General features: G+C 66.6%; 3 protein-coding genes across 5 annotated transcripts; all 3 read left to right on the top strand.

The window, feature by feature from the left end:
• The first annotated feature begins 941 nt into the window (after positions 1 to 941).
• Positions 942 to 6,761, top strand: TOMM40 (translocase of outer mitochondrial membrane 40). Its single transcript, XM_051828485.3, has 10 exons — positions 942 to 1,060; positions 1,157 to 1,427; positions 1,719 to 1,786; positions 1,985 to 2,077; positions 2,541 to 2,642; positions 2,717 to 2,822; positions 5,530 to 5,652; positions 5,726 to 5,802; positions 5,891 to 5,993; positions 6,233 to 6,761. Exons 1-10 carry the CDS (start codon positions 950 to 952, stop codon positions 6,370 to 6,372), a joined length of 1,194 nt encoding a protein of 397 aa, XP_051684445.2. The 5' UTR covers positions 942 to 949; the 3' UTR covers positions 6,373 to 6,761.
• Positions 6,762 to 8,180: 1,419 nt separating this feature from the next.
• APOE (apolipoprotein E) lies at positions 8,181 to 10,609 on the top strand. 3 transcript variants are annotated; one of them, NM_001082643.1, is given in 8 exon segments: positions 8,193 to 8,228; positions 8,974 to 9,039; positions 9,328 to 9,502; positions 9,800 to 9,914; positions 9,917 to 9,926; positions 9,928 to 10,013; positions 10,016 to 10,024; positions 10,026 to 10,604. In NM_001082643.1, coding segments are annotated over 7 exon segments (933 nt in total). In that variant the 5' UTR covers positions 8,193 to 8,228; positions 8,974 to 8,996; the 3' UTR covers positions 10,521 to 10,604.
• A 2,606-nt stretch (positions 10,610 to 13,215) lies between these two features.
• On the top strand, positions 13,216 to 15,809 carry APOC1 (apolipoprotein C1). Its single transcript, NM_001160281.2, has 4 exons — positions 13,216 to 13,244; positions 13,377 to 13,454; positions 13,935 to 14,079; positions 15,635 to 15,809. The coding sequence occupies exons 2-4, from the start codon at positions 13,397 to 13,399 to the stop codon at positions 15,693 to 15,695; spliced, it is 264 nt and encodes an 87-aa protein (NP_001153753.1). The 5' UTR covers positions 13,216 to 13,244; positions 13,377 to 13,396; the 3' UTR covers positions 15,696 to 15,809.
• Positions 15,810 to 20,631: the final 4,822 nt, after the last annotated feature.

Genomic DNA, 20,631 nt, shown 5'->3' with positions numbered 1-20,631 from the left:
GCCCGGGGCAGGGGCCCGGCAGGGCTGGGTCGGAAGTGGGGCAGCCGGGACGCGAACCCGCGCTCATGGGGATGCCGGCCGGCAGGCAGCGGCTTCGCCCACCAGGCCGCAGCGCCCGAGGGCTCGGGTTTAACCAGCGGGAAACGGGCAGCGGGCAGCGGGCAGCGCCCCCACCGCGACGGCTAAGCGGACGCCGCCGCGGAATGAATGGCGCCGGGGCATGACGGGTAATGGGACGGGAATGAATGGGCCGAGGCCGGCGGCGCAGTGACGCGGGGCCACAGGGCATGATGGGTACCGGGAGGGCCGCCGCGGCGCTGAGGGGCAACGCGGGCATTGTGGGTAACCAGACGCGGGTTAGACTCCTCCCGCGGCACGCTGGGAAGCGCCAGCACTTCCGGCCTTCGGCGACTCCGGACCGAAGAGCGGACCCCCTCTGCCGCGGTGCCTGGTGGGACGCGAGGCCTGACCTTGCTGCCTAGCAGCCAGCGCTGTGCAGCCTACCTTTGCCTGTGTACTTCGACCCCCGCACGTTAGCCAATGAGAGCACCCAGCCAATACGTCACCGAGTTCGGCCCCCTGTACAAACAAGAGCCAATCAGGAGACGGCAGCGGCCAAAGCCGACCAATTGTCAGGGCAACCTCGCCGCGGGGCGGAGTCGTACAAGGAGCTCCTTCAGGAGAGAGGCGGGGCGACGCGTCAATGGGCGTTGCAAAGTGTGCAGCACAGACCAATGGCAGGCTAGTGCCGGAACCCGCGGCGTCGCAAGCCAATAGGCGCGGGCGCCGAGAGCCAATGGGAAGGGCGGGGAGGTGTGCCGTGCCCTGTCTGTGAGTGAAATCCAATAAAAAAGGACGTTCGGGTAGGCGGGTGGGACTCACATCCTTGACTCCAATAGACAGGCCCGACCCTGAGGCTGGTAGGCGGGCCTTAGGGCACACTCAGCCAATGAGCCAAGGGGGGCGGAGCGACGGTGGTGGCGGCGGCGGCAGCGGGTTCGGTTGCGCGTGGCGCACGGGGTGGGAGCGGAGCCCAGGCCGGGAGCAGGCGCCGCCGCCAGTGAGAACCCGGGCCCGGAGCGAGGCGGGGGTTGATGGAGGCCGAGCCCGGGACGTGCGGGCCCTGACCTCCGCCCTCTGACCTCTACCCTCGCAGGCGACCATGGGGAACGTGTTGGCCGCCAGCTCGCCGCCCGCGGGGCCGCCGCCGCCGCCTGCGCCGGCCCTCGTGGGGCTGCCGCCGCCGCCGCCTGCGCCGCCAGGGTTCACGCTGCCGCCGCTCGGAGGCGGCCTGAGCGCCGGGGCCAGCGCGGGCCGAGGTTCGGAGCGGACCGCAGGGGCCTCCGCCGCCGGCGCCGCGGACGATGGGGCCTGCGGCTGCCTGCCCAACCCCGGCACGTTTGAGGAGTGCCACCGGAAGTGCAAGGGTGAGGGGCGACGGGCCCGGGCCTCGGGGGGCGGCGGCCCGGGACGCCGGGGGCCGTGGGCACCGGCGCGCGCCCCGGCCTCGCTTCCCGGGGCGCGGGAGCCGGTGCGGCGATCGCGGGTGGAGCGGGCGCGCCGGGGTCCGCCTGGCCGCAAGGTCACGGTGTCGGCGCGGCTGCGGGGAGGGCTCCGCGCGCGTGGGTGCACGGAGTGCGCGCCCCCGAGCCCCTGGCTTGCGGCGCGCCGGGCCGGGGGTCTCCGGGAGCGGGTCTGACGGCGCCTGTCTTCCCCAGAGCTGTTTCCCATTCAGATGGAGGGGGTCAAGCTCACGGTCAACAAGGGGCTGAGCAACCACTTCCAGGTGAGCCTGGCCGGCCGGCCCCGGCACGGCCTCCCTGGGATCCCGGGGTTTGGGGTCTGGAGCCCCGAGTGCGGAGGTGCCCGGCCCCGCCGGCGTCCGGGCGGGAGCGAGGGGCCTCGGGCCGGCCCGGCCCCCACCTTTGCCCTGTCGGGGGCGGGGTGCAGGCTGGCCAGGGCGCCCACAGCCCTCTCCTCCCAGGTCAACCACACGGTCGCTCTCAGCACGGTCGGGGAGTCCAACTACCACTTCGGGGTCACGTACGTGGGCACGAAGCAGCTGAGCCCCACGGAGGTGAGACCCCTCTCGTCCCTGGGCACCGGCTGGGGCGGGAGGCCCCCTGGGTTCCCCCTGGAGCGGTGGCACACCGTGACTGCGTCCAGCACATCCGTCCCCTGCCTCCTGCCGGGAGACGGTGAGGGTCCCGAGGTGACCCCACCCGCGGGGCTGACCCAGAGCGAGCCCCGGGCTGTGCTGCAGCGCCTGCCGGGCTCCGGGCTTCCCCTAGGGGGCGCCGGAGAGCCGCGGGAGCACCTGCAGGGGCGCAGTCCTGCTTGTTACTGGCTCCCTTTGATGCATTCGGGCCGGACCCTTGCAGCAGCGACTGAAGCGGCCCCGGGGACAGATCTGTCCCAGGGAGGCCTGGGTGCCGTCAGGGAGGGCCTGCTGGAGGAGGCGGCGGCCAGGCCCGAGGCTCGGGTTCGCACGGCGCTGGGCCTCGGACCTCTGACCTCCGCCTTGTACCCCCGCCCCACAGGCGTTCCCGGTGCTGGTGGGCGACATGGACAACAGCGGCAGCCTCAACGCTCAGGTCATCCACCAGCTGGGCCCCGGCCTCAGGTCCAAGATGGCCATCCAGGTGAGTGGTGGGAACCCGGGCCAGCCCAGCCCCGCCCGGCCGGCCCCACCGCGCTCACGCCCCTCCCCCCGCAGACGCAGCAGTCGAAGTTCGTGAACTGGCAGGTGGACGGGGAGTACCGGGGCTCTGACTTCACAGCCGCCGTGACGCTGGGCAACCCGGACGTCCTGGTGGGCTCAGGTGAGCGGCGTGGGCAGCGCCAGGGAGGACACGGGCTCAGACCCCGCCCCGTGGGGTGGGCGGGGCCTCAGGGCTCCTGGGGGACCGGGCCGGCCTGCTCTGCGCCTCTGGGGTCCCTGGGCAGCTCCCCTCGCCCCGGCTCTGCGGCACCGTCTGCTTCCTGGCTGCACAGGACCGCGAGCGAGCGCCTGCCCTCCGGGAGCTTCCCCTGCGCGCAGAAGAGGGCGGGCTGGGGGCCGCGGGCTGCGGGAAGGCTGTGGGGTCTTCCGAGAGGCCGCCCGCCGCGGCCAGAAGTGCAAAGGCCCTGAGGCAAGGGTGGGGAGAAGGGCGACGCCAATTGCCTGTGGGACTCTGAGCTTGGGGTGCCCGAAGCGACGAGGGGATCCTCCTTGGGCAGCCGAGGACAGGCACGTGGTGGGCGGCATGGTCAGCTGGCAGGACCGAGAGGGGAGGGGGATTGTGTCCTGTGCTACTGCTGGCCGCGTCCTGGGAGCAGGTGCTCAGCGTGAGCGAGCGCGCATGCGCGGACGCGGAGCCATGGACGGCGGGGTTGGGGGGCGGGGCGGGAGAGCCGTTGCCTGGGCCTCTCCGAGGACGGGCGAGGACAGCAGTGTCGCAGGGTCTGAGTCCGTCTACCCCAGGACCTTTCCCGTGGCACCCCGGCTGCCGGGAATTCTCCGTGCTCTCGACACGGCTCAGGGAGTGTCCTGTCGCCCCTGGCACACTCTCCCGTGCTGGGGTCTTGGCTCAGAAGGCGGGCCCTTGTCTGCCTCCGTCGCCGGCCGTCCAGCGCCGGAAGCCGTGCCAGGAGCTAAGTAGGTGCCCGGAAATGCTGAAGGAGGGGCGGTGGGGGCAGCAGAGCCAGAGACGGCGTCCATCCGCTGGGTCGCTCCCCGGGTGGCTGCAGCAGCCAGGGCCGGGCCCAAGCCAGGAGCCTCCAGCTGCATCCGGGTCTCCCACGTGGGCGCGGGCCCGTGCACGTGAACCGTGGGGCTGCTGGTGTTGCGCGTGGAGGCTTAGCCCAGGGCACCCCACGCTGGCCCAGGCCGGTCCAGTGCGTCCCCTCCCCTCCCCCCAGGCGTGGCAAGTCAGAGGCCAGGTCCCTGCTCCTGGCTGTGGCGCCGCCCCGGGGCCACCTGGGCCTCTTGGTTCCTCCCAGTGTGGGTCCTCCCCTGGGACACTGTTGGGCCCAGCTCAGCGCTGAGGTCAGAGTCGCCGGCCGGTGGCAGGGGGGAGGACCGGGGGAGGGCCGGCACGCTGTGGGCCGGGGGCGTCCTCAGCTGTCGGGTTGGCACAGGTGAAGGAGGGGTGAGCACTGAGCGTGGGGTCATGTGTGCCCTTAGGCCTTAGTCTGCGGGTCTCCGTGATGCCCCACAGCGGGCAGCTGTGTCTGTCTTGTGGCCCATTTCCCAGAGGCGGAAGGTGAGGCCCAGAGGAGCAAGCTGTTGCCCGGAAGCTGAGGAGCTGGGCTCCCAGGCCCCGTGGGGGTGCCCCCTGCGGTGGAGGGCCTGTCACCTGCGGCCTCTCACCAGGAGTCCCAGGGACAGCTCTGGACCACGGTGGGTGTGGCACAGAGCAGACGCTGCACGTGGGCTGTGGCCCCAGGGCGCTGCCCCCCCCCCCAGTGACTTGGCCGACAGTGGTGACGTGGGCACGAGCCAGGCCGCCCTTACACCGCCACCTCTGCAGGCAGGTGTGCGGGGGGGGGCGGCAGCTGCGCCCGCCGAGGCCCCCGCCTGACTCGCTCCCTTCCCCGGGGCCTTGGGTGCTCCTCAGTTCCACACGTCGCCCACAGGGTGACTGTGAGGGCTTGAAATTCCAGCGGGGCCAGGCCGGGCCGCCCCAGCCTCAGGCTCAGCTGTGCCCCAGGCCTGCACCCCCCAAGGCGCGATGGTCCACACTGGCCCCTTCGCTGTGGGCCACGCCCTGCACCCGAGGCCGGGAGTGAGCTGGGCAGCGCAGGGCCAGGGAGAGGCGGCCGCAGTCCTGTCTCTCCCCCCACCCACCCCCCGCATTGCCAGAGCTGCCTCTGGGAGGCAGGGTGGAGAGACCAGGGCAGGGTGAGTGCCGCGGCGTCTGGGGTAGGGGGGCAGGTGGCTGGCTGGTGAGGGAGCGGGGGTGTGGGCGGGGCTCCGTTGGGAAGCTGGGACCACAGGGTCTTGCACCTGTGCTGGGCGGCCGAGACCTCAGTGCGCTGGGGGGCCGTGGCAGGTTCCAGGCACGGGGTGGGCGGTTAGGTTTGTGCTTTAGCAGTGTTCCTCTGCTCTGTGGGGAAAGGAGACGAGGGGGAGAGGACTGGTTAGAGGCGTCCGTGGGACCCACTCTGCTCGCCACGGCCGCGCTGCTTCCCCCAGGGTTTCAGTCCGCTGGGATGGAGGAGCGGGTCATTGCGAACACATGGGCGCCGGCGTGGACAGCCGGGCCTCTGTGTGGTCTGCTGATGGCGGGCTGCCACCGGTGCGAGGCCTGGCCTGGCAGCCTTTTCCTGGCTCTGCGCGCCTGCGCCCGCGGGTCTCCTCACCTGTGAGCCCTCTCTGCCCCGCCCAGTCTCAGTGGGCTTGCGGCGGCCAGGGAGCTGGCTCCGCTCCCTCTCCCTCCTTCCTCTGTCTGTCCCGCTCATGGTGGCTCGAGCCTGGAGCGGCGGGGGGGGGGGGGGGGGTGGCCGTGCCAGAGCCAGCGGGCACGCTCACCGCGCTCTCGCCCGCAGGAATCCTCGTGGCCCACTACCTGCAGAGCATCACGCCCAGCCTGGCCCTGGGCGGGGAGCTGGTCTACCACCGGCGGCCCGGGGAGGAGGGCACTGTCATGTCTCTGGCCGGCAAATACGCACGTGAGCCTGGGGTGGTGCTGGGGCGGCGGGCGGGGCAGCCGGTTCCCAAGCCCACCACGCCCCTCTCCTGCAGTGAACAACTGGTTGGCCACGGTGACGCTGGGCCAGGCCGGCATGCACGCCACGTACTACCACAAAGCCAGCGAGCAGGTGAGCGGCGCCGGGCGGGGGCTGCTGGGGCCCGGCGTGCCAGGAGCCCCGCTGGGGCGGCTCACGCCGCGTGGCCCTGGCCCTCCAGCTGCAGGTGGGCGTGGAGTTTGAGGCCAGCACGAGGATGCAGGACACCAGCGTCTCCTTCGGCTACCAGCTGGACCTGCCCAAGGCCAACCTCCTCTTCAAAGGTAGACTTGGGCCCTCTGCGAAGCAGGCCTGGCTGACTCAAACCGAGGGGGTGCCCGTGGGCCGGGGTCCGGCCCTCGGGGGACATCGGTGCTTCCAGATGCGGGAGCAGGGCGGCTGTGGGCGCTCCCCGCCTGCTGTGCTGTGGCCCGGCCTCCTGCGGGGCTGGGAAGGGGGATGGGGGGCTTCCGGAAGCAGAGGGGGCCGGGGTGCAGCTGGCCGACCCTGCTGTCTCCCCCAGGCTCCGTGGACAGCAACTGGATCGTGGGCGCCACGCTGGAGAAGAAGCTGCCGCCCCTGCCCCTGACGCTGGCCCTCGGCGCCTTCCTGAACCACCGCAAGAACAAGTTCCAGTGCGGCTTCGGCCTCACCATCGGCTGAGCGCCCGCCGGCCACGCCCCCGCCGCCGGCCACGCCCCACGCCGCCGGACCCGCCCCTGCCCGCACCAGGGCCACCCGAGCCCGCCGGCCGCCGAGGAGGGGACTCTGCGGCCAGGGGCCACGTCAGGGCTCAGCCCCGGGGCCGCGCGCGCAGTGGGCCTGGGGTCGCAGGGACTCCAGGACGGAAGGGCGCTTGGGATGCTGAGCCCCGGGTTGGGGGCGACGGCGGCCGGACCCCTCAGGGAGGAGCGTCCTGGCGGCCCGAGGACGGCCCGGCGCCCACCCCGCCCACTCCCCACCCACCCCTCGCTATAAATCATGTTTATAAGTTATGGAAGAACCGGGACATTTTACAGAAAAACAAAAAATATACATGGAAAAAAAATGGAGAGGGGAGGCGTCCGTCTTCCCTTTGTCCCAGAGTCGTCGGCCCGGCCGCCTGCGCCGCAGTCCTTCCCGCAGCCGCCGGCAGGGGGCGCCCGGTCCTGGCCGCAGGAGCCCTCCGGGGAGGGGCTTGGCGGTGCTCCCCCAGCCTCCCCGACGTCCGCTCTGCAGGGGGACATCCCGGGAGGGCAGGGTAGCCGCAGCCTGGGGGACTTTGTCCTTGCAAACTGAGGCAGCGGATGGCTGCGTGCAGACGGGGCAGGGAACTGGGCCCCCGGCCTCCGCAGATTTCCAGAAGAGGCGGGTCTGGAATTTTGGAGCCTCAAGCAGAGCTACTGGGACTGCTGCATCTGGGGCTGGAGCGACACAGTCCCGGTGCAGGGGTGCGGCCCCGCTCGCCTCGCAGGAGGCGCTGTCAGCACTTGGCCAACCCGCGCCCCGAGGCCTGGCGAGGAGGCTGCTGGGTGATGTCCCCGAGTTACCTGGGGAGGCCGCCTCCCCTGCGCCTTGAGAAACAGGGCCGACTGCCAGTGCCTGCTGCGGCTTTGCCCCCAACCCAGCCCTGGGCCTTGAGTCCCTGGGACAGCTGGGGGCAGGAGCCCATGGGAAGGTGACTGCTGGAGCGCGCTAGGCTGCCCAGGTGTGGGCCCACCGTGTGCAGGGCGCTGGCCTCGGCACGCGCCGTTCACTCCTGCATCACCAAACCTGCGGGGCGCATGCCGCTGCTTGCCTGGTTGTGCAGGCAAAGAACTGGCCGTTCAGAGAGGGGAGGTCATTTGTCCAAGGTCACACAGCTGGCAGCGCGCAGTGCCAGGATGCAAGCCCCAACAGTCCTGCAAACTGCAAGGAAGAGGACGTGTGGGTGACTCCTGGCGGGCGGGCCCACCACCTCTGCCAGCCAGGTGCTGCGATCTCAGTAAACAAGGGGGGGGGTCCCAGAGGCTCGCACCTGCACCGCCTGGGAGGGAATTGGAACAGAAACCCTGACCGTGGGACGCTGGCCTTCATCACGCTGCCCCCAGCCCTGCCTGGGCTCCTGCTGTGCCCTAACTTAAGCCGGGAGTCCAGACTCCACTCCGACTTCATTCAGGCCCTGGGGGGTGGGGGTCCTAAGCCCCATCCATTCCCAGAACCCAGAAGTTCCAGCCGGGCACAGGGAAGGCGTGCTGGAGCAGCAGCCGGCCCAGTCCCCGCCTGCACCCCAGTGGAGAGGACGTGGGACACCGAGGGAGGCGCCCCTCCCTTCCTAGGGGCTGGGGGCGGGGGTCACGGGGCCTCCAAGCCCCACCTCCTTCCTCGCCCTGCTGTGTGCGAGGGGGGAGAACAGCCCACCTCGTGACTGGGGGCTGGCCCAGCCCGCCCTGGCCCCGGGGAGGGGCGGGGCAGGGGGAGCCCTATAATTGGACCCGTCAGGGATCCCTGCCGCCCTGCTCTGCCCCAGCCGAGGTGCAGGCGAGGTTCCGCAGGAGGCGGTGAGCAGCACAGCGGGGGGCTGAGGGGCCTCCAGGGAAAGGGGGGGTCCAAGGGCAAGGGAGCGACTTGGGGACGGGCTGTGGGAGAGAACGTGGTGGCCTGTGCCTGCGTCGGGACAGAAGGACGGCCGAGCAGGGCTGAGGCTGGAAGCAGGGCTTGGACCTCAGGCAGGGACATCCCATCCTGGCTGGGGCTGGGGTGGGGCAGCAGCTGGAGCCACAGCGAGCCCTGGGGCGGTTGCTGCCACTTATTTGTCCTTCCCGGCACCCCATCTCCGCAACTGGGGTCTCGGGAAACAGGGACTACGTCCCAAGACCGACTTGTTAAAAACCGTGGTTCAATCAGCTCCTACATGGCAAGTAGGGCTTAGACGTGAGGTTGGAGCTTAGAATGTGACGGCGGGACGAGGAATGCGACATGGAACTCAAGAAGCCCAGCCTGGAGCCAGAAAGCTCGGGGGTGGGGGGGCTGGGGGAGTGGAATTCGACCCCTGGGAGAGGGAGATGGAATTCTGGCCCCGGAGCCGGCCGGAGGATGGGGAGACTGGAGCAGACAATGCGGGAGCTGTGCAGCCCCCCAGGGGCGGCTTGGTGAAATGATTGTGATCGGACTAAGGCTGTCACAGACAGGGGCCAGGGCGAGGCTTGGGGATCCTGGGCCCGGGCGCAGCCGGAGCTGGGCTCCGGGGCGGGGGGGAGGGGACCGTCCTCCTCCGCTGTTGATTGACAGTTTCTTCCTCCCAAGACTGACCAACCGCAGGCGGGAAGATGAAGGTGTGGTGGGCTGTGTTGGCGGCGGCGATCCTGGCAGGTATGGGGGCGGGGCTTTCTCGGGTTCCCCTGCTGCGCGGCCCCTGCCCGCACTCCAGCCCCCTGTCCTGGGGAGGAGGCGCGCCGAGCTGAGACCTCTGAGGCCTGCTGCGGTTCTGAGCCGCTGTTTCTCCCCCGGGCCTCGGCTTTCCCCACCCATAAAATGGGCGTTGAAGTTCCTAATGCACACAAGGCCCATCAGTGTTTGCCGACTGAGCGGAGACCCCACCCGCTTCTGCCCCCGCGGCCCGAACCCCGCACGGCCCCTGACCACTTTGCTCCCGCACAGGATGCCGGGCCGAGACGGAGCAGGAGGTGGAGGTGCCGGAGCAGGCCAGGTGGAAGGCCGGCCAGCCCTGGGAGCTGGCCCTGGGCCGCTTCTGGGATTACCTGCGCTGGGTACAGTCGCTGTCTGATCAGGTGCAGGAGGAGCTGCTCAGCTCGCAGGTCACCCAGGAACTGACGTGAGTGTCCCCGCCCTGACCAGGAGCCTCCTGGGGGGCGGCGGGGGGCGCCTCTGCACCCTCGGCCAGTCTAGATGCCTTTGCGTCCTTGGGGTCGGGGGCCCTGCTCCTGCGTCCTCTTCCCACTCCTGACTCCGGTTTGACCTCTCCGGCTGTCTCGCACCTTCCCAAGCCCCCTCCTCCTCGCCGGCTCCTCTGGGCCTCGCTTGGTCCTTGGGGCCCCTTGGTCGCTGCCAGCGTGCACCCAGCCCTGGCTCCCCAGCTCACGCCCGCCCTCCCGCCCCCTGGGCCCCGCAGGATGCTGATGGAAGAAACCATGAAGGAGGTGAAGGCCTACAAGTCGGAGCTGGAGGAGCAGCTGAGCCCCATGGCGCAGGAGACGCGGGCGCGCGTGTCCAAGGAGCTGCAGGCTGCGCAGGCGCGCCTGGAGGCCGACATGGAGGACGTCTGCAACCGCCTGGCGCAGTACCGCGGCGAGGCGCAGGCCATGCTGGGCCAGAGCACCGAGGAGCTGCGCGCGCGCTTCTCCTCGCACCTGCGCAAGCTGCGCAAGCGGCTGCTGCGCGACGCCGAGGACCTGCAGAAGCGCATGGCGGTGTACGGCGCCGGGGCCCGCGAAGGCGCCGAGCGCGGCGTGAGCGCCATCCGCGAGCGCCTCGGGCCGCTGTTGGAGCAGGGCCGCCTGCGGGCCGCCACCGTGAGCACCCTGGCCGGCCAGCCGCTGCGGGAGCGCGCGCAGGCCTGGGGCGAGCGGCTGCGCGGGCACCTGGAGGAGGTGGGCAGCCGCGCGCGCGACCGCCTGGACGAGGTGCGCGAGCAGGTGGAGGAGGTGCGGGTGAAGGTGGAGGAGCAGGCCGCGCAGATGCGCCTGCAGGCCGAGGCCTTCCAGGCCCGCCTCAAGAGCTGGTTCGAGCCGCTGGTGGAAGACATGCAGCGCCAGTGGGCCGGGCTGGTGGAGAAGCTGCAGGCCGCCATGCCCAGCAAGGCGCCCGCGGCGGCGCCCATCGAGAACCAGTGAGCGCCTCGCGGGCCGCCCCCGCCCCGCGCGCCCCGCCTCCCCGCCCCGGTGGACGCCCCCCCTTAATAAAATTCACCACCTCCACAGCAGCTGCTGGGTCTCCGCGTGATTCCTCCCATGGGGCTCAGCCTCCTTTTTTTTTTTTTTTTTTAAGATGCACTACTGGAAAGAGTGACAGACACAGAGAGCTTTCCATCCACTGGGTCACTCCCCAAAATGCCCACCACTGCCAAAGTTGAGCCAGGCGGGAGCCAGGAGCCTGCATCCGGGTCTCCCACATGGGCGCAGGGGCCTGAGCACTAGGGCCACCCTCCACTGCTTTCTCAGGCCATAGCAGAGAGCTGGATCGGAAGTAGAGCAGCCGGGACTCAAACCGGTGCCCATATGGGATGCCAGCACTGCAGGCGAAGGATTAACCTACTGAGCCACAGCGCCGACTCCCCCTACCCCAAGCCTTGTGTATTTATCTCACATCTACATAATTTTCCTCATCTGGAAAGCAGAGGCAGACACACACGTACAGAGATCTCCCATCCGTTGGGTCACTCCCCAAATGCCAGCAACAGCCAGGACTGGGCAGGGCCAAAGCCAGGAGCTCAGAAATCCAGCCGGGTCTCCCATGCCAGGGTCTGAGTACCGGAGCCACGGTCCACTGCCTCGCTGGGCGCACACTGGCCGGAAGCTGGAATCCAAAGTGGAGCCTAAACTCCAAGCGCAGGCCCTGGGTCCTCCCTGCCTCCTCCCTGCGCGGCTGCGATCGGCTTGGGTCCATCTCCTGTTGCTCTGCCTCTGCTGCCCCACATCCCTCCCTGTCTGGTCTCGCCTCTCGGGGACAAGCCCACTCCTCCGTTAAAACCTGCCCTCAGCTTTGATTTCCCTGCACAAGAACAAAGGGAGCTTCCCGGAGCCTGGATGTGGCAACAACACCTGCTTCACAGAGATGACCCCAGATGACCCCAGGCCGGGCCATCTTCAGCCATCTCTCTTGTTTTCCACTGGCATTTTCCCTCCCTCCTTATCTGATGGCAACTCCTTCCCTCTCTGGCCGCTGCCTCTGCCCCCACCCCCACCTCCTGGGGCTGGCTGCCTCCTGGGTCCTCTCCCCCCACTCCCCGCTGAGCTTTCTGGCCTCGCCCCTCCTCCTAAGTCCTTCTGGCCCCCAGCTGTGTTGTCCACCTTTTGTCTCTCCCAGCTGGACTCCCAGGCCCCGTGCCCAGTTGGGAGTCGGCGCTCAGAGAGGCCAGGGCAGAGGCTGGGAGCAGCCGGCACCCTCCTCCCCCGCCACCCCCTCAGTTCTCAGGAGGGAGCAGGGGACAGGCCAGGGCTTGAGCAGGTGTCTCCAGGGCCAGGCCTGGCCTCTGCAGCCCCCGTACACCCGAAACTCCAGGGCTTTCCCTGGCCCGGCTCCTCCCTCTGGCCCCCCGCCCCGCCCCTGAGATCCTGCAGACGTGGGGGTGCTCAGTGGGGAGGGGAAAAGTCAGTGGGCTCACTGTGTGCCCGGGCAGAGGCCACGCCCCCCAGATCTCACTGTCCCCAGCGTCAAGGAGGAGGCACCGCCCATCTCTGTGGGACCCCCAGGGCTGACCCCAACAGGGGTCCCAGAGTCTGGGAAGGAGAAGCACACGGATTGGTCGTGCCTCAGTTTCCCCACAATAGGAGACTGGACAAGCAGGGGGAGGGGTAGGCATCTGGGTGGACATCTGGGGAGTGCAGGGCTCAGCTGGGGGGAGGCGGGGGCAGCCTGACAGGGACTGGAAGTTCTGAGTTGGCCCCAGGGATGGTGCAATCCTGCCAGGGCCTTGTCTGTGCCGTCCCTTTCACAACCACCATCGCCACGCCGCCCCCAAGGCTGACACGTGGTGGTGGGGGCACAGGGCCAGCCAACCTAGACTCTGGGGCCAGGCCACCCCCCCCCCCAGCTGCCAGGGATCACTGCCGGTCAAAGGCAGCCCACGGGGAGGGGGAGGCTTTGGAGTCGGGCCCTGGGGGACGGATGTGGCAAGGGAAGGGGGGGAATGGAGGGACAGGCTCGGTGCCAGCAGGCCTGAGAGGGTGAATACCAGCGGAGGGAGGGTTCGGGGCGAGGGGGGGAGGCTGGAGGAAGGGATGGGGGGGCACGCGCTGGGAGTTTGCAGCTGAGGCTTTGCGGCTCAGAGGAGCTGGAAATCCTCCCAAAACTACAGGGAGATGGGGGCGGGGTGCAAAGGGAAGCCCCCAGAGAGCATCACAGAGGGGCGACCGTGTGGTGGCTCCAGGGCTGGGCTGACAGAGAGCGCGCAGGTGCAGCAGGTGGCACTGGGGGCAGCAGTGCCGGCTCCACAGAGAGACCCCAGAGACGTGGGCAGCGCTGTTTGCTGAGAAGCCAGGGCGGAGGGGAGCAGGCCTAGGGACCCACAGCGGTATTCCCTGGGCCTGGGGGACAGCCCTGCCCAGTGACAGCCACAGGGAGGGGACGAAGGCTCCGGGCCAGGGGAAAGGGGCTATGGCCGCCTGGGGCCCCCTGAAGTCAGGGAGGCTTGGCGAGGTACGAACAGCACGGACCTTTGGCCCTAATTAGGAGTGCCAGGGCCCCAGCTGCCCCTCCACCCCCACCAGAGAGGGCAGGTGGGCACAGGTGCTAGGGGGAGGGAGGTTGACCCGCCCCGTCCCGCCCCCGCCCCAGCCTGATAAAGACCCAGGCGGGCCGAGACCTCCCGCCCCTGCAGCCCCGCGACCGTGGTTCAGGTTGGTGCAGCGTTCCCGGGGAGGGACCTCCGCCCCGCCCCGCACCCGCTCCCGAGGGCTCCGGACCTCCGGGGGGCGGCGGGGAAGGAAGGAAGGGCACTGATGGCTCCCACCCCCGCCCCCGCCCTCCAGAGCGCCCCTCCGGCCCCGCCATGAGGCTCGTTCTGTCGCTCCCCGTGCTGGTGCTGGCTCTGTCGATGGCTCTGGAAGGTAAAAGGCTGAGATTTGGAAACGTGAGGCTTGGCCAACTGCCGGGGGTCCGGGCCTGCAGGTCCCGAGAGCGCTCTGGGGCCCCTGCGCCCTCCGGGTTTCCCGGTCGTCCTCGGACCGCCCCCGCCCCCACCCCACCCCCACCCCCACCCCCACCCCACCCCCACCCAGCTAGGTGGGTCTCCAGGTTGCCGGAGCCCGGACGGCAGATCTGCCCCGAGGAGCCTAGCGACTGATGACGTATTGGGTCTCCCACATCTGATTGGCTGTCCTGCTTCGCCCCCTTGAGCCGGGCGGCGGTGGGGGGCTGGGGATTCGGGCAGACGAAGACCACCGCTCCCAGCAGCCCGAGGACCCCTCCTTCCGACCCCGCGGCCCCCAAGAGTCCCGTTCCAGGATGTCCTTATCCGTCCTTGGAATCCCGTCCCAGGGATGTAACTGGGGGTTTTGCACTCCGCACCCTCTCGCCCATCTGCGTAGGCCCTGCCCCAGCCCAGGCGGCCCCAGACTTCAGCACCTTGGAGCTCATCCCGGATAAGCTGAAGGAGTTTGGGAACACCCTGGAAGAAAAGGCCCGGATGGCCATTGAACACATCAAGCAGAGCGAAATCACCACCAAGACCCGGTTAGGACCCGGGGGCTGCGGCTGGGGTGGGCGGGGGGCAGGGCAGGGGGTGGGGAGGAAGCCCTGGAGATGGGAGAAATTCAAGCCCGGAAAGGCTGACGGCAACGCTGTGGTCCCAGAACCGGATGTGCGGGCTCCAGGTCTCCAGGGACAGCTGCCCTGACCCCACCCCCACACACGCGTAGAGACGGAGCGAGGTGGTGGCCGAGGACCCGCGCTCAGATGTCCCCAGCCTAGGCCTTCTCCCGGCTGTGTGGTCTTGAGACGGGGGTGTCACATGAGCCTCAGCATCCCGTCCTGTGAAATGGGTGGCTCAGGGGAGTGAGGGAGGCCTGCCTGGCGCCTGGCGATATTCAACACTTTACTTAACCCGCATCGGCTCCAGTGGAGAAGTTGGAGAATCGTCCCCTCACTGGCAGTGTTTATTGAGCATCCGCTAAGCGCCAGCCCCCCCACCCCCGCAATGATGAACAAGATAAAAATCCCGCCCTCAGAGGGCTGACTCTTCTTAAAGATTGATTTATGCACTTGAAGGAGTTACAGAGAGAAGGAGATCTTCCATCTGCTGGTTCACTCCTCAGATGACCACTGTGGTCAGGACTGGGCCAGGCTGATAGGAGCCAGGAACTTCATCCGGGTCTCCCACCTGGGTGCAGGGGCTCAAGTACTACGGCCATCCTCCACTGCTTTCCCAGGCACATCAGCAGGGAGCTGGATCAGAAGTGGAGCAGGGGCCAGCGCTGTGGTATAGTGGGTAAGGTTGGCGCCTGCAGTGCCAGCATCCCACGTGGGCACCACCTCTGATCCAGCTCTCTGCTGTGGCCTGGGAAAGCAGTAGAAGATGGCCCAAGTCCTTGGGCCCCTGCACCCACGTGGGAGACCTGGAGGAAGCTCCTGGCTCCTGGCTTCAGATCAGCGCAGCTCCAGCTGTTGCGGCCATCTGGGGAGTGAACCAGCGGATAGAAGACCTACCTCTCTCTCTCTCTCTGCCTCTCTGTAACTCTGCCTTTCAAATAAGTAAATAAATATTTTAAAAAGAAGGAGAAGAAGAAGTGATGCAGCCGGGACTTGAACCAGTGCCCACATGGGATGCCAGCACCAGGTGGTGGCTTTACCTGCTGCACCACAGCGCCGGCCCCTTGGTGCAGTCTCCTCTGAGGACGTGGCTCTTGAACCTGAGCCCTGAAAGATGAGGGAGAAGCATTCAGGCCTTTGGCTAGGAGAAGGCGCCGCCCAGCGGGCAGTGCAAAGTCCTGAGACGGGAAGATTTGTAGATAAAGAGAGGGGTGCACTACAGACCCAGGGACCGCAGGGACAGAGGAGGGAGCCGCAAAGTGGCCTTGAATGAGTAGGGGACAAACAGGGCAAGGGTAGCCGTGGAGGAAGGGCTGGGGGCCGGGTGAAGAGCTCTGGCTTTGAGCTGCTCTGGGCTGGCCGGCAAGCTGGGGCTCAGTGGGGCCTCCGGACTCCACAGGGGAAGGTCGGGGAGTCGGGTGGGGGACAGGGCTTGGACGTCCCGAGGAGTGACGCCCCCTCCGCACTCCCCCCCCTGCAGGAACTGGTTCTCAGAGACCATCAGCAAAGTGAAGGAGAAATTCAAGTCTACCTTCTCCTGAGCGCCCGCCGAGAGCCGCCGTCACCGCCCCCCCTCCCCGTGCCTGCACCTGCACCGAGGGCCTCTCCATGCACCTCCCTCCCCCCCTCCCCCACCAATAAAAGTCCCACAGAGATGTCGCTGCGGTGGTGGTTCCTGGGGGGCGGGGGCCGTGGCGGATGGTGGGGGCTGCGCCCGAGGGGGTCCTTGCTGCCTTGAGCCCAGTCCCCCTGCTCTGGGCTGCAGATGGGTGAACCTTGTGTGCGGGACCCTGTTCATCCCACAAGTGCACTGAGGCCCAGAGGGGCCGGGGAGTGGAGAACTCGGCCCAGCTCCCCGGGCAGCACTCGCCTGCTGTGCGCTGCTCCAGGTGCGGAACTGGGCCTGGTGCACCACTACACATAGTAGGTGTTCATGAAACTCTAGATGGACAGTGAGGAGAAATGCAGGAGAAGGTAGCATGGGAGCTGGAGCCCTGAGAGACACCCACGCACTCTCACCTTTTAGGCTGCAGCCTTCTGCGTTCCCTCCTCCAGGAAGCCTTCCTTGAACCCCGAGCTGGGCCAGGGACTGGTCCGTCCCACTGTGAGCTCCAGGGGGCCCGAGGTAGCCCTGTGGGCACGCTGTGTCCCCACGGAGAGACCAGCATGGAGCTGATAGCTCCGGTACTGGATTGACATTGGCGCAGTGCCTCTGGTGGTTAACGATGAACCCAGAGCAAGGTCTGGTGGGGTGAGCATTGCGCAGCTCAGCGGCGGACGCAGCCCGGGACGCCCACAACCCCCACGCCACTTCCAGTCCAGCTCCCTGCCAGTGCGCCCCTGCAAGACTGCGGGTGATGGCTCAAGTACTTGGGGCCCTGCCACTCATATGGGAGACCAGGATCGAGGTGCAGATTCCTGGCTTCATGCTGTTCTGGGCATCTGGGGAGTGAACCAGCAGATGGAAGATCTCTGCTTTTCAGACAAAAGCAGATGGATAAGCTTAAATAAATAACTAAATAAAAGTCTTCTAGCAGCCTTAGCGCTCACTGGGTCCCCAGCCCCACCCCCACTCTGCAGCTGAGAAAGCTGAGGCACAGCTGGTGGAAGCCCCTGCCTGAGGTCCTACAGTCGAAAGTGGGTACTTTCTCCCTTGCTGGGTCACCCGCAGTGCGGAGCTGACAGGTGCACAGGGATCAAGGGCATTCACCTGCACCCAGGGGGCCAGCGTGGTGCCACCACCCGCAAAGCCGGCACCCCGCATCGAGGCACCGGTTCGAGTCCCGGCTGCTCCACTTCCGATCCCGCTTCCTGTTAATGCGCCTGGGCGGCAGTGGTGGTGGCCTCAGTGTTGGGCCCCTGCCACCCTCATAGATCTGGACTGTTTCAAGTCCCTGGCTTCGGCCAGTGCAGCCATCTGGGGAGTGAACCAGCAGGTGGAAGACCTCTTTCTCTCTCTCCCTCTCTCTCCCATTCTTTTTTTTTTTTTTTTTTTTTTTGACAGGCAGAGTGGACAGTGAGAGAGAGAGACAGAGAGAAAGGTCTTCCTTTTTTGCCGTTGGTTCACCCTCCAATGGCCGCCGCTGCAGCCGGCGCACCGCGCTGATCCTGGCAGGAGCCAGGAGCCAGGTGCTTTTCCTGGTCTCCCATGGGGTGCAGGGCCCAAGCACCTGGGCCATCCTCCACTGCACTCCCTGGCCATAGCAGAGAGCTGGCCTGGAAGAGGGGCAACCGGGACAGAATCCGGCGCCCCAACCGGGACTCGAACCCGGTGTGCCGGCGCCGCAAGGTGGAGGATTAGCCTATTGAGCCACGGCGCCGGCTCTCTCTCCCATTCTGTCTTTCAAATAAATAAGTAAGCAACTCAGTGCTCCCATGCCCTAAACATAGCACTCAAGGGAGGAATTTGTGCTGTGGTTGGCAGAACTGAACCTGTGTGATCATCATCAACTGTTACTAGCATTTTGGAGCCCGTCTGTTTTTATTTATTGTCATTGGTCTGGAAGATGGAGAGACAGACAGAGATCTTTCATCCACTCAGTCACTCCCCACATGGCCGCATCAGCCAGGAATGGACCAAGCCAAAGCCAGGAGCCTGGAACTCCATCCGGGTCTCCCATGTGGGTGCCGGGGCCCAAGCACTTAGGCCATCTTCCACTTGCTCTCCCAGGCACATTAACAGGGAGCTGGATTGGAAGTGGAGCAGCCGGGACTCAAACTGGTACTCCTGTGGGATGCCGGCATCACTGGCTGCATCTTAACCCGCTGCACCACAGCCCCAGCCCCTTGGTATTTGAAGAGAGGCTCAAGCTCACAGGCAATGAGATTAAAAAAAAAAAAAAAAAAAAAAAAAACTTGGCTCCCAGCCACCTGCCAGAAAGCAGAACAGAAAAGCCCAGTTACTTGGTTCTGGTTTGGTTTGGTTTTTTTGCCACCAAAACAGGGGATCGTTGTTGTGTATCTCACAAAATCAGACCACGGCCTTCTCCTGGCGGCGCCGCTGGAGTCACAGAAGCCGTGGGAAGGCCGTCAGAGGGGAAGCACCGGCCTCGCCGCCTCCGGCAGCGGGAGCACCCGTGTCTACGCCAGCAGCGTTTGGATGTTTAGAACGCTGGCCGTTGCCGGCGCCGTGGCTCAATAGGCTAATCCTCCACCTTGCGGCGCTGGCACACCGGGTTCTAGTCCCGGTCGGGGCGCCGGATTCTGTCCCGGTTGCCCCTCTTCCAGGCCAGCTCTCTGCTATGGCCAGGGAGTGCAGTGGAGGATGGCCCAGGTGCTTGGGCCCTGCACCCCATGGGAGACCAGGAAAAGCACCTGGCTCCTGGCTCCTGCCATCGGATCAGCGCGGTGCGCCGGCTGCAGCGGCGGCCATTGGAGGGTGAACCAACGGCAAAGGAAGACCTTTCTCTCTCTGTCTCTCTCTCACTGTCCACTCTGCCTGTAAAAAAAAAAAAAAAAAAGAACGCTGGCCGCGGGCCCCACACAGCCGTCAGCTTCACAATCAGCCTCCGCGGGGCTGGCGTTGTGGCGCCGCCGATTAAGATTCCACGGTGTCCTGTGTGGGCATCAGTTCGAGTCCCGGCTGCTCCGCTTCGGATGCAGCTCCCTGCTAATGCACCTGGGAAAGCAGCGGAGACCCCTGCCACTCACATGGGCGACCCGGATGGAGTTCCAGGCTCCTGGCTTCAGCCTGGCCTTGCCCTGGCTATTGTGGCCATTTGGGGAGTGAACCAGCGGATGGATGGAAGACCTTTCTCTCTCTCTCTCTCTCTCTGTCACTCTGCTTTTCAAATACATAACTAACTGTCACGGCCAGTGCCGTGGCATAGTGGGTAAAGCCGCCGCCTTCAGTGCCGCGTATAGCCACCCAATAAGAACTTGGACTTGGGGCCATTTCTTGTTCTTTGTTTCCCCCTCCAGGCGCGGATGTAGTAGATCTAGAGCCAAAGCTGTGTTATTGTTAATGGCTCCCAGCCCAGCTCGTCCCCAGGGGCATCCGGGAGGGTGTGTGCACCTGGGGAGCTGCCGCGGGCACTGCATTGCGTCACCATGACAGCGGCCGGGCAGTGTCCAGGGACACCAGGGACTTGTGTGCCCTGTGTTCCAGCAGGGGCCATGGACCCGCGCAGGAGACCTGGCCAGGCTGGTCGTGGCAGCATCAGCTGGGGAGGTGGGTGGCAAGCGGAAGCGACCCAGGGGGCTCAGCACCAGGGCAGTGAAACACTAAACCCCGGGCCGTGGTGTGGGAGGAGAATGAGTGAGCGAGGTGCTGACACAGCAACTTGGAGAGATCCGAAGCTGCAGAGGAGAAGCAGGGGGCGGGCGTTGGCACACGGCAGGCCAGGCCTCTGCCTGGGACGTCGCACCCCACATCAGTGTTCAAGTTCAGGCAGCTCTGTTTGGGATCTGGCTCCCTGCTAATGTGCGTGGGAAGCGTGGAGGAGGGCTCCAGAGCTTGGGCCCCTGCCACCCATGTGGGAGACCTGGAGGGAGCTCCTGGCTTTAGCCTGGCCCTGCCCTGGCTGTTTTGGTCCTTAGAGGAGTGAATCAGCAGATGGAAGAAGTGTGTGTGTGTTGAGCCGGCGCCGCGGCTCACTAGGCTAATCCTCCACCTAGCGGCGCCAGCACACCGGGTTCTAGTCCCGGTCGGGGCGCCAGATTCTGTCCCGGTTGCCCCTCTTCCAGGCCAGCTCTCTGCTGTGGCCCGGGAGTGCAGTGGAGGATGGCCCAAGTGCTTGGGCCCTGCACCCCATGGGAGACCAGGAGAAGCACCTGGCTCCTGCCATCGGATCAGCATGGTGCGCCGGCCGCAGCGCGCAAGCCGTGGTGGCCATTGGAGGGTGAACCAACTGCAAAGGAAGACCTTTCTCTCTGTCTCTCTCTCTCTCTCTCTCACTGTCCACTCTGCCTGTCAAAAGTGTGTGTGTGGTCCTCTTCTCTGTCACTCAACCTTCCAAATAATTAAATCTGTTAAGGAGAGACAAAGGAAGAGGGCCGGCGCCATGGCTCACTTGATTAATCTTCTACCTGCAGTGCCGGCATCCCATATGGGCGCCAGGTTCTGGTCCTGGTTGCTCCTCTTCCTGTCCAGCTCTCTGCTGTGGCCTGGGAAGGCAGTGGAGGATGGCCCAAGTGCTTGGCCCAAGCGCCTGCACCCGCATGGGAGACCAGGAGGAGGCACCTGGCTCCTGGCTTCAGATCAGATCTGGCTGTAGTGGCCATTTGGGGGGTGAACCAACGGAAGGAAGACCTTTCTCTCTGTCTCTCACCGTCTAACTCTACCTGTCAAATAAATAAAGAAAGAAAGAAGGAAGAAAGGGAGAAGAGTCGCTGATGGGAAATTCAAACAAGCACACGTGTGTGAGACAACCACAAGGTTTAAGGTTGCGGGGGGGGGGGGGCGGCGCTGTGGCGCAGTGGGTTAATGCCCTGACCTGCGGTGCCGGCATACGGCCCCCAGTTCAAGTCCCGGCTGCT

Source organism: Oryctolagus cuniculus, chromosome 18, assembly GCF_051225735.1.
Source record: "Oryctolagus cuniculus isolate XC-2025 breed Fujian yellow rabbit chromosome 18, ASM5122573v1, whole genome shotgun sequence".
NCBI classification, from domain to species: domain Eukaryota; kingdom Metazoa; phylum Chordata; class Mammalia; order Lagomorpha; family Leporidae; genus Oryctolagus; species Oryctolagus cuniculus.
This window is presented reverse-complemented; position numbering and strand designations above follow the sequence as displayed.

Bases quoted from the DNA above. Each gene is read 5' to 3' on its own strand.
- APOE (XM_051828487.3), top strand. From the start codon at position 8,997: ATGAAGGTGTGGTGGGCTGTGTTGGCGGCGGCGATCCTGGCAG. The intron at 9,040-9,327 runs GTATGGGGGCGG...GCTCCCGCACAG, and splicing joins GGCGGCGGCGATCCTGGCAG to GATGCCGGGCCGAGACGGAG. The intron at 9,503-9,799 runs GTGAGTGTCCCC...TGGGCCCCGCAG, and splicing joins CAGGTCACCCAGGAACTGAC to GATGCTGATGGAAGAAACCA.
- TOMM40 (XM_051828485.3), top strand. From the start codon at position 950: ATGAGCCAAGGGGGGCGGAGCGACGGTGGTGGCGGCGGCGGCAGCGGG. The intron at 1,428-1,718 runs GTGAGGGGCGAC...TGTCTTCCCCAG, and splicing joins GTGCCACCGGAAGTGCAAGG to AGCTGTTTCCCATTCAGATG. The intron at 1,787-1,984 runs GTGAGCCTGGCC...CTCTCCTCCCAG, and splicing joins GGCTGAGCAACCACTTCCAG to GTCAACCACACGGTCGCTCT.
- APOC1 (NM_001160281.2), top strand. From the start codon at position 13,397: ATGAGGCTCGTTCTGTCGCTCCCCGTGCTGGTGCTGGCTCTGTCGATG. The intron at 13,455-13,934 runs GTAAAAGGCTGA...CCATCTGCGTAG, and splicing joins TCTGTCGATGGCTCTGGAAG to GCCCTGCCCCAGCCCAGGCG. The intron at 14,080-15,634 runs GTTAGGACCCGG...CCCCCCCTGCAG, and splicing joins GAAATCACCACCAAGACCCG to GAACTGGTTCTCAGAGACCA.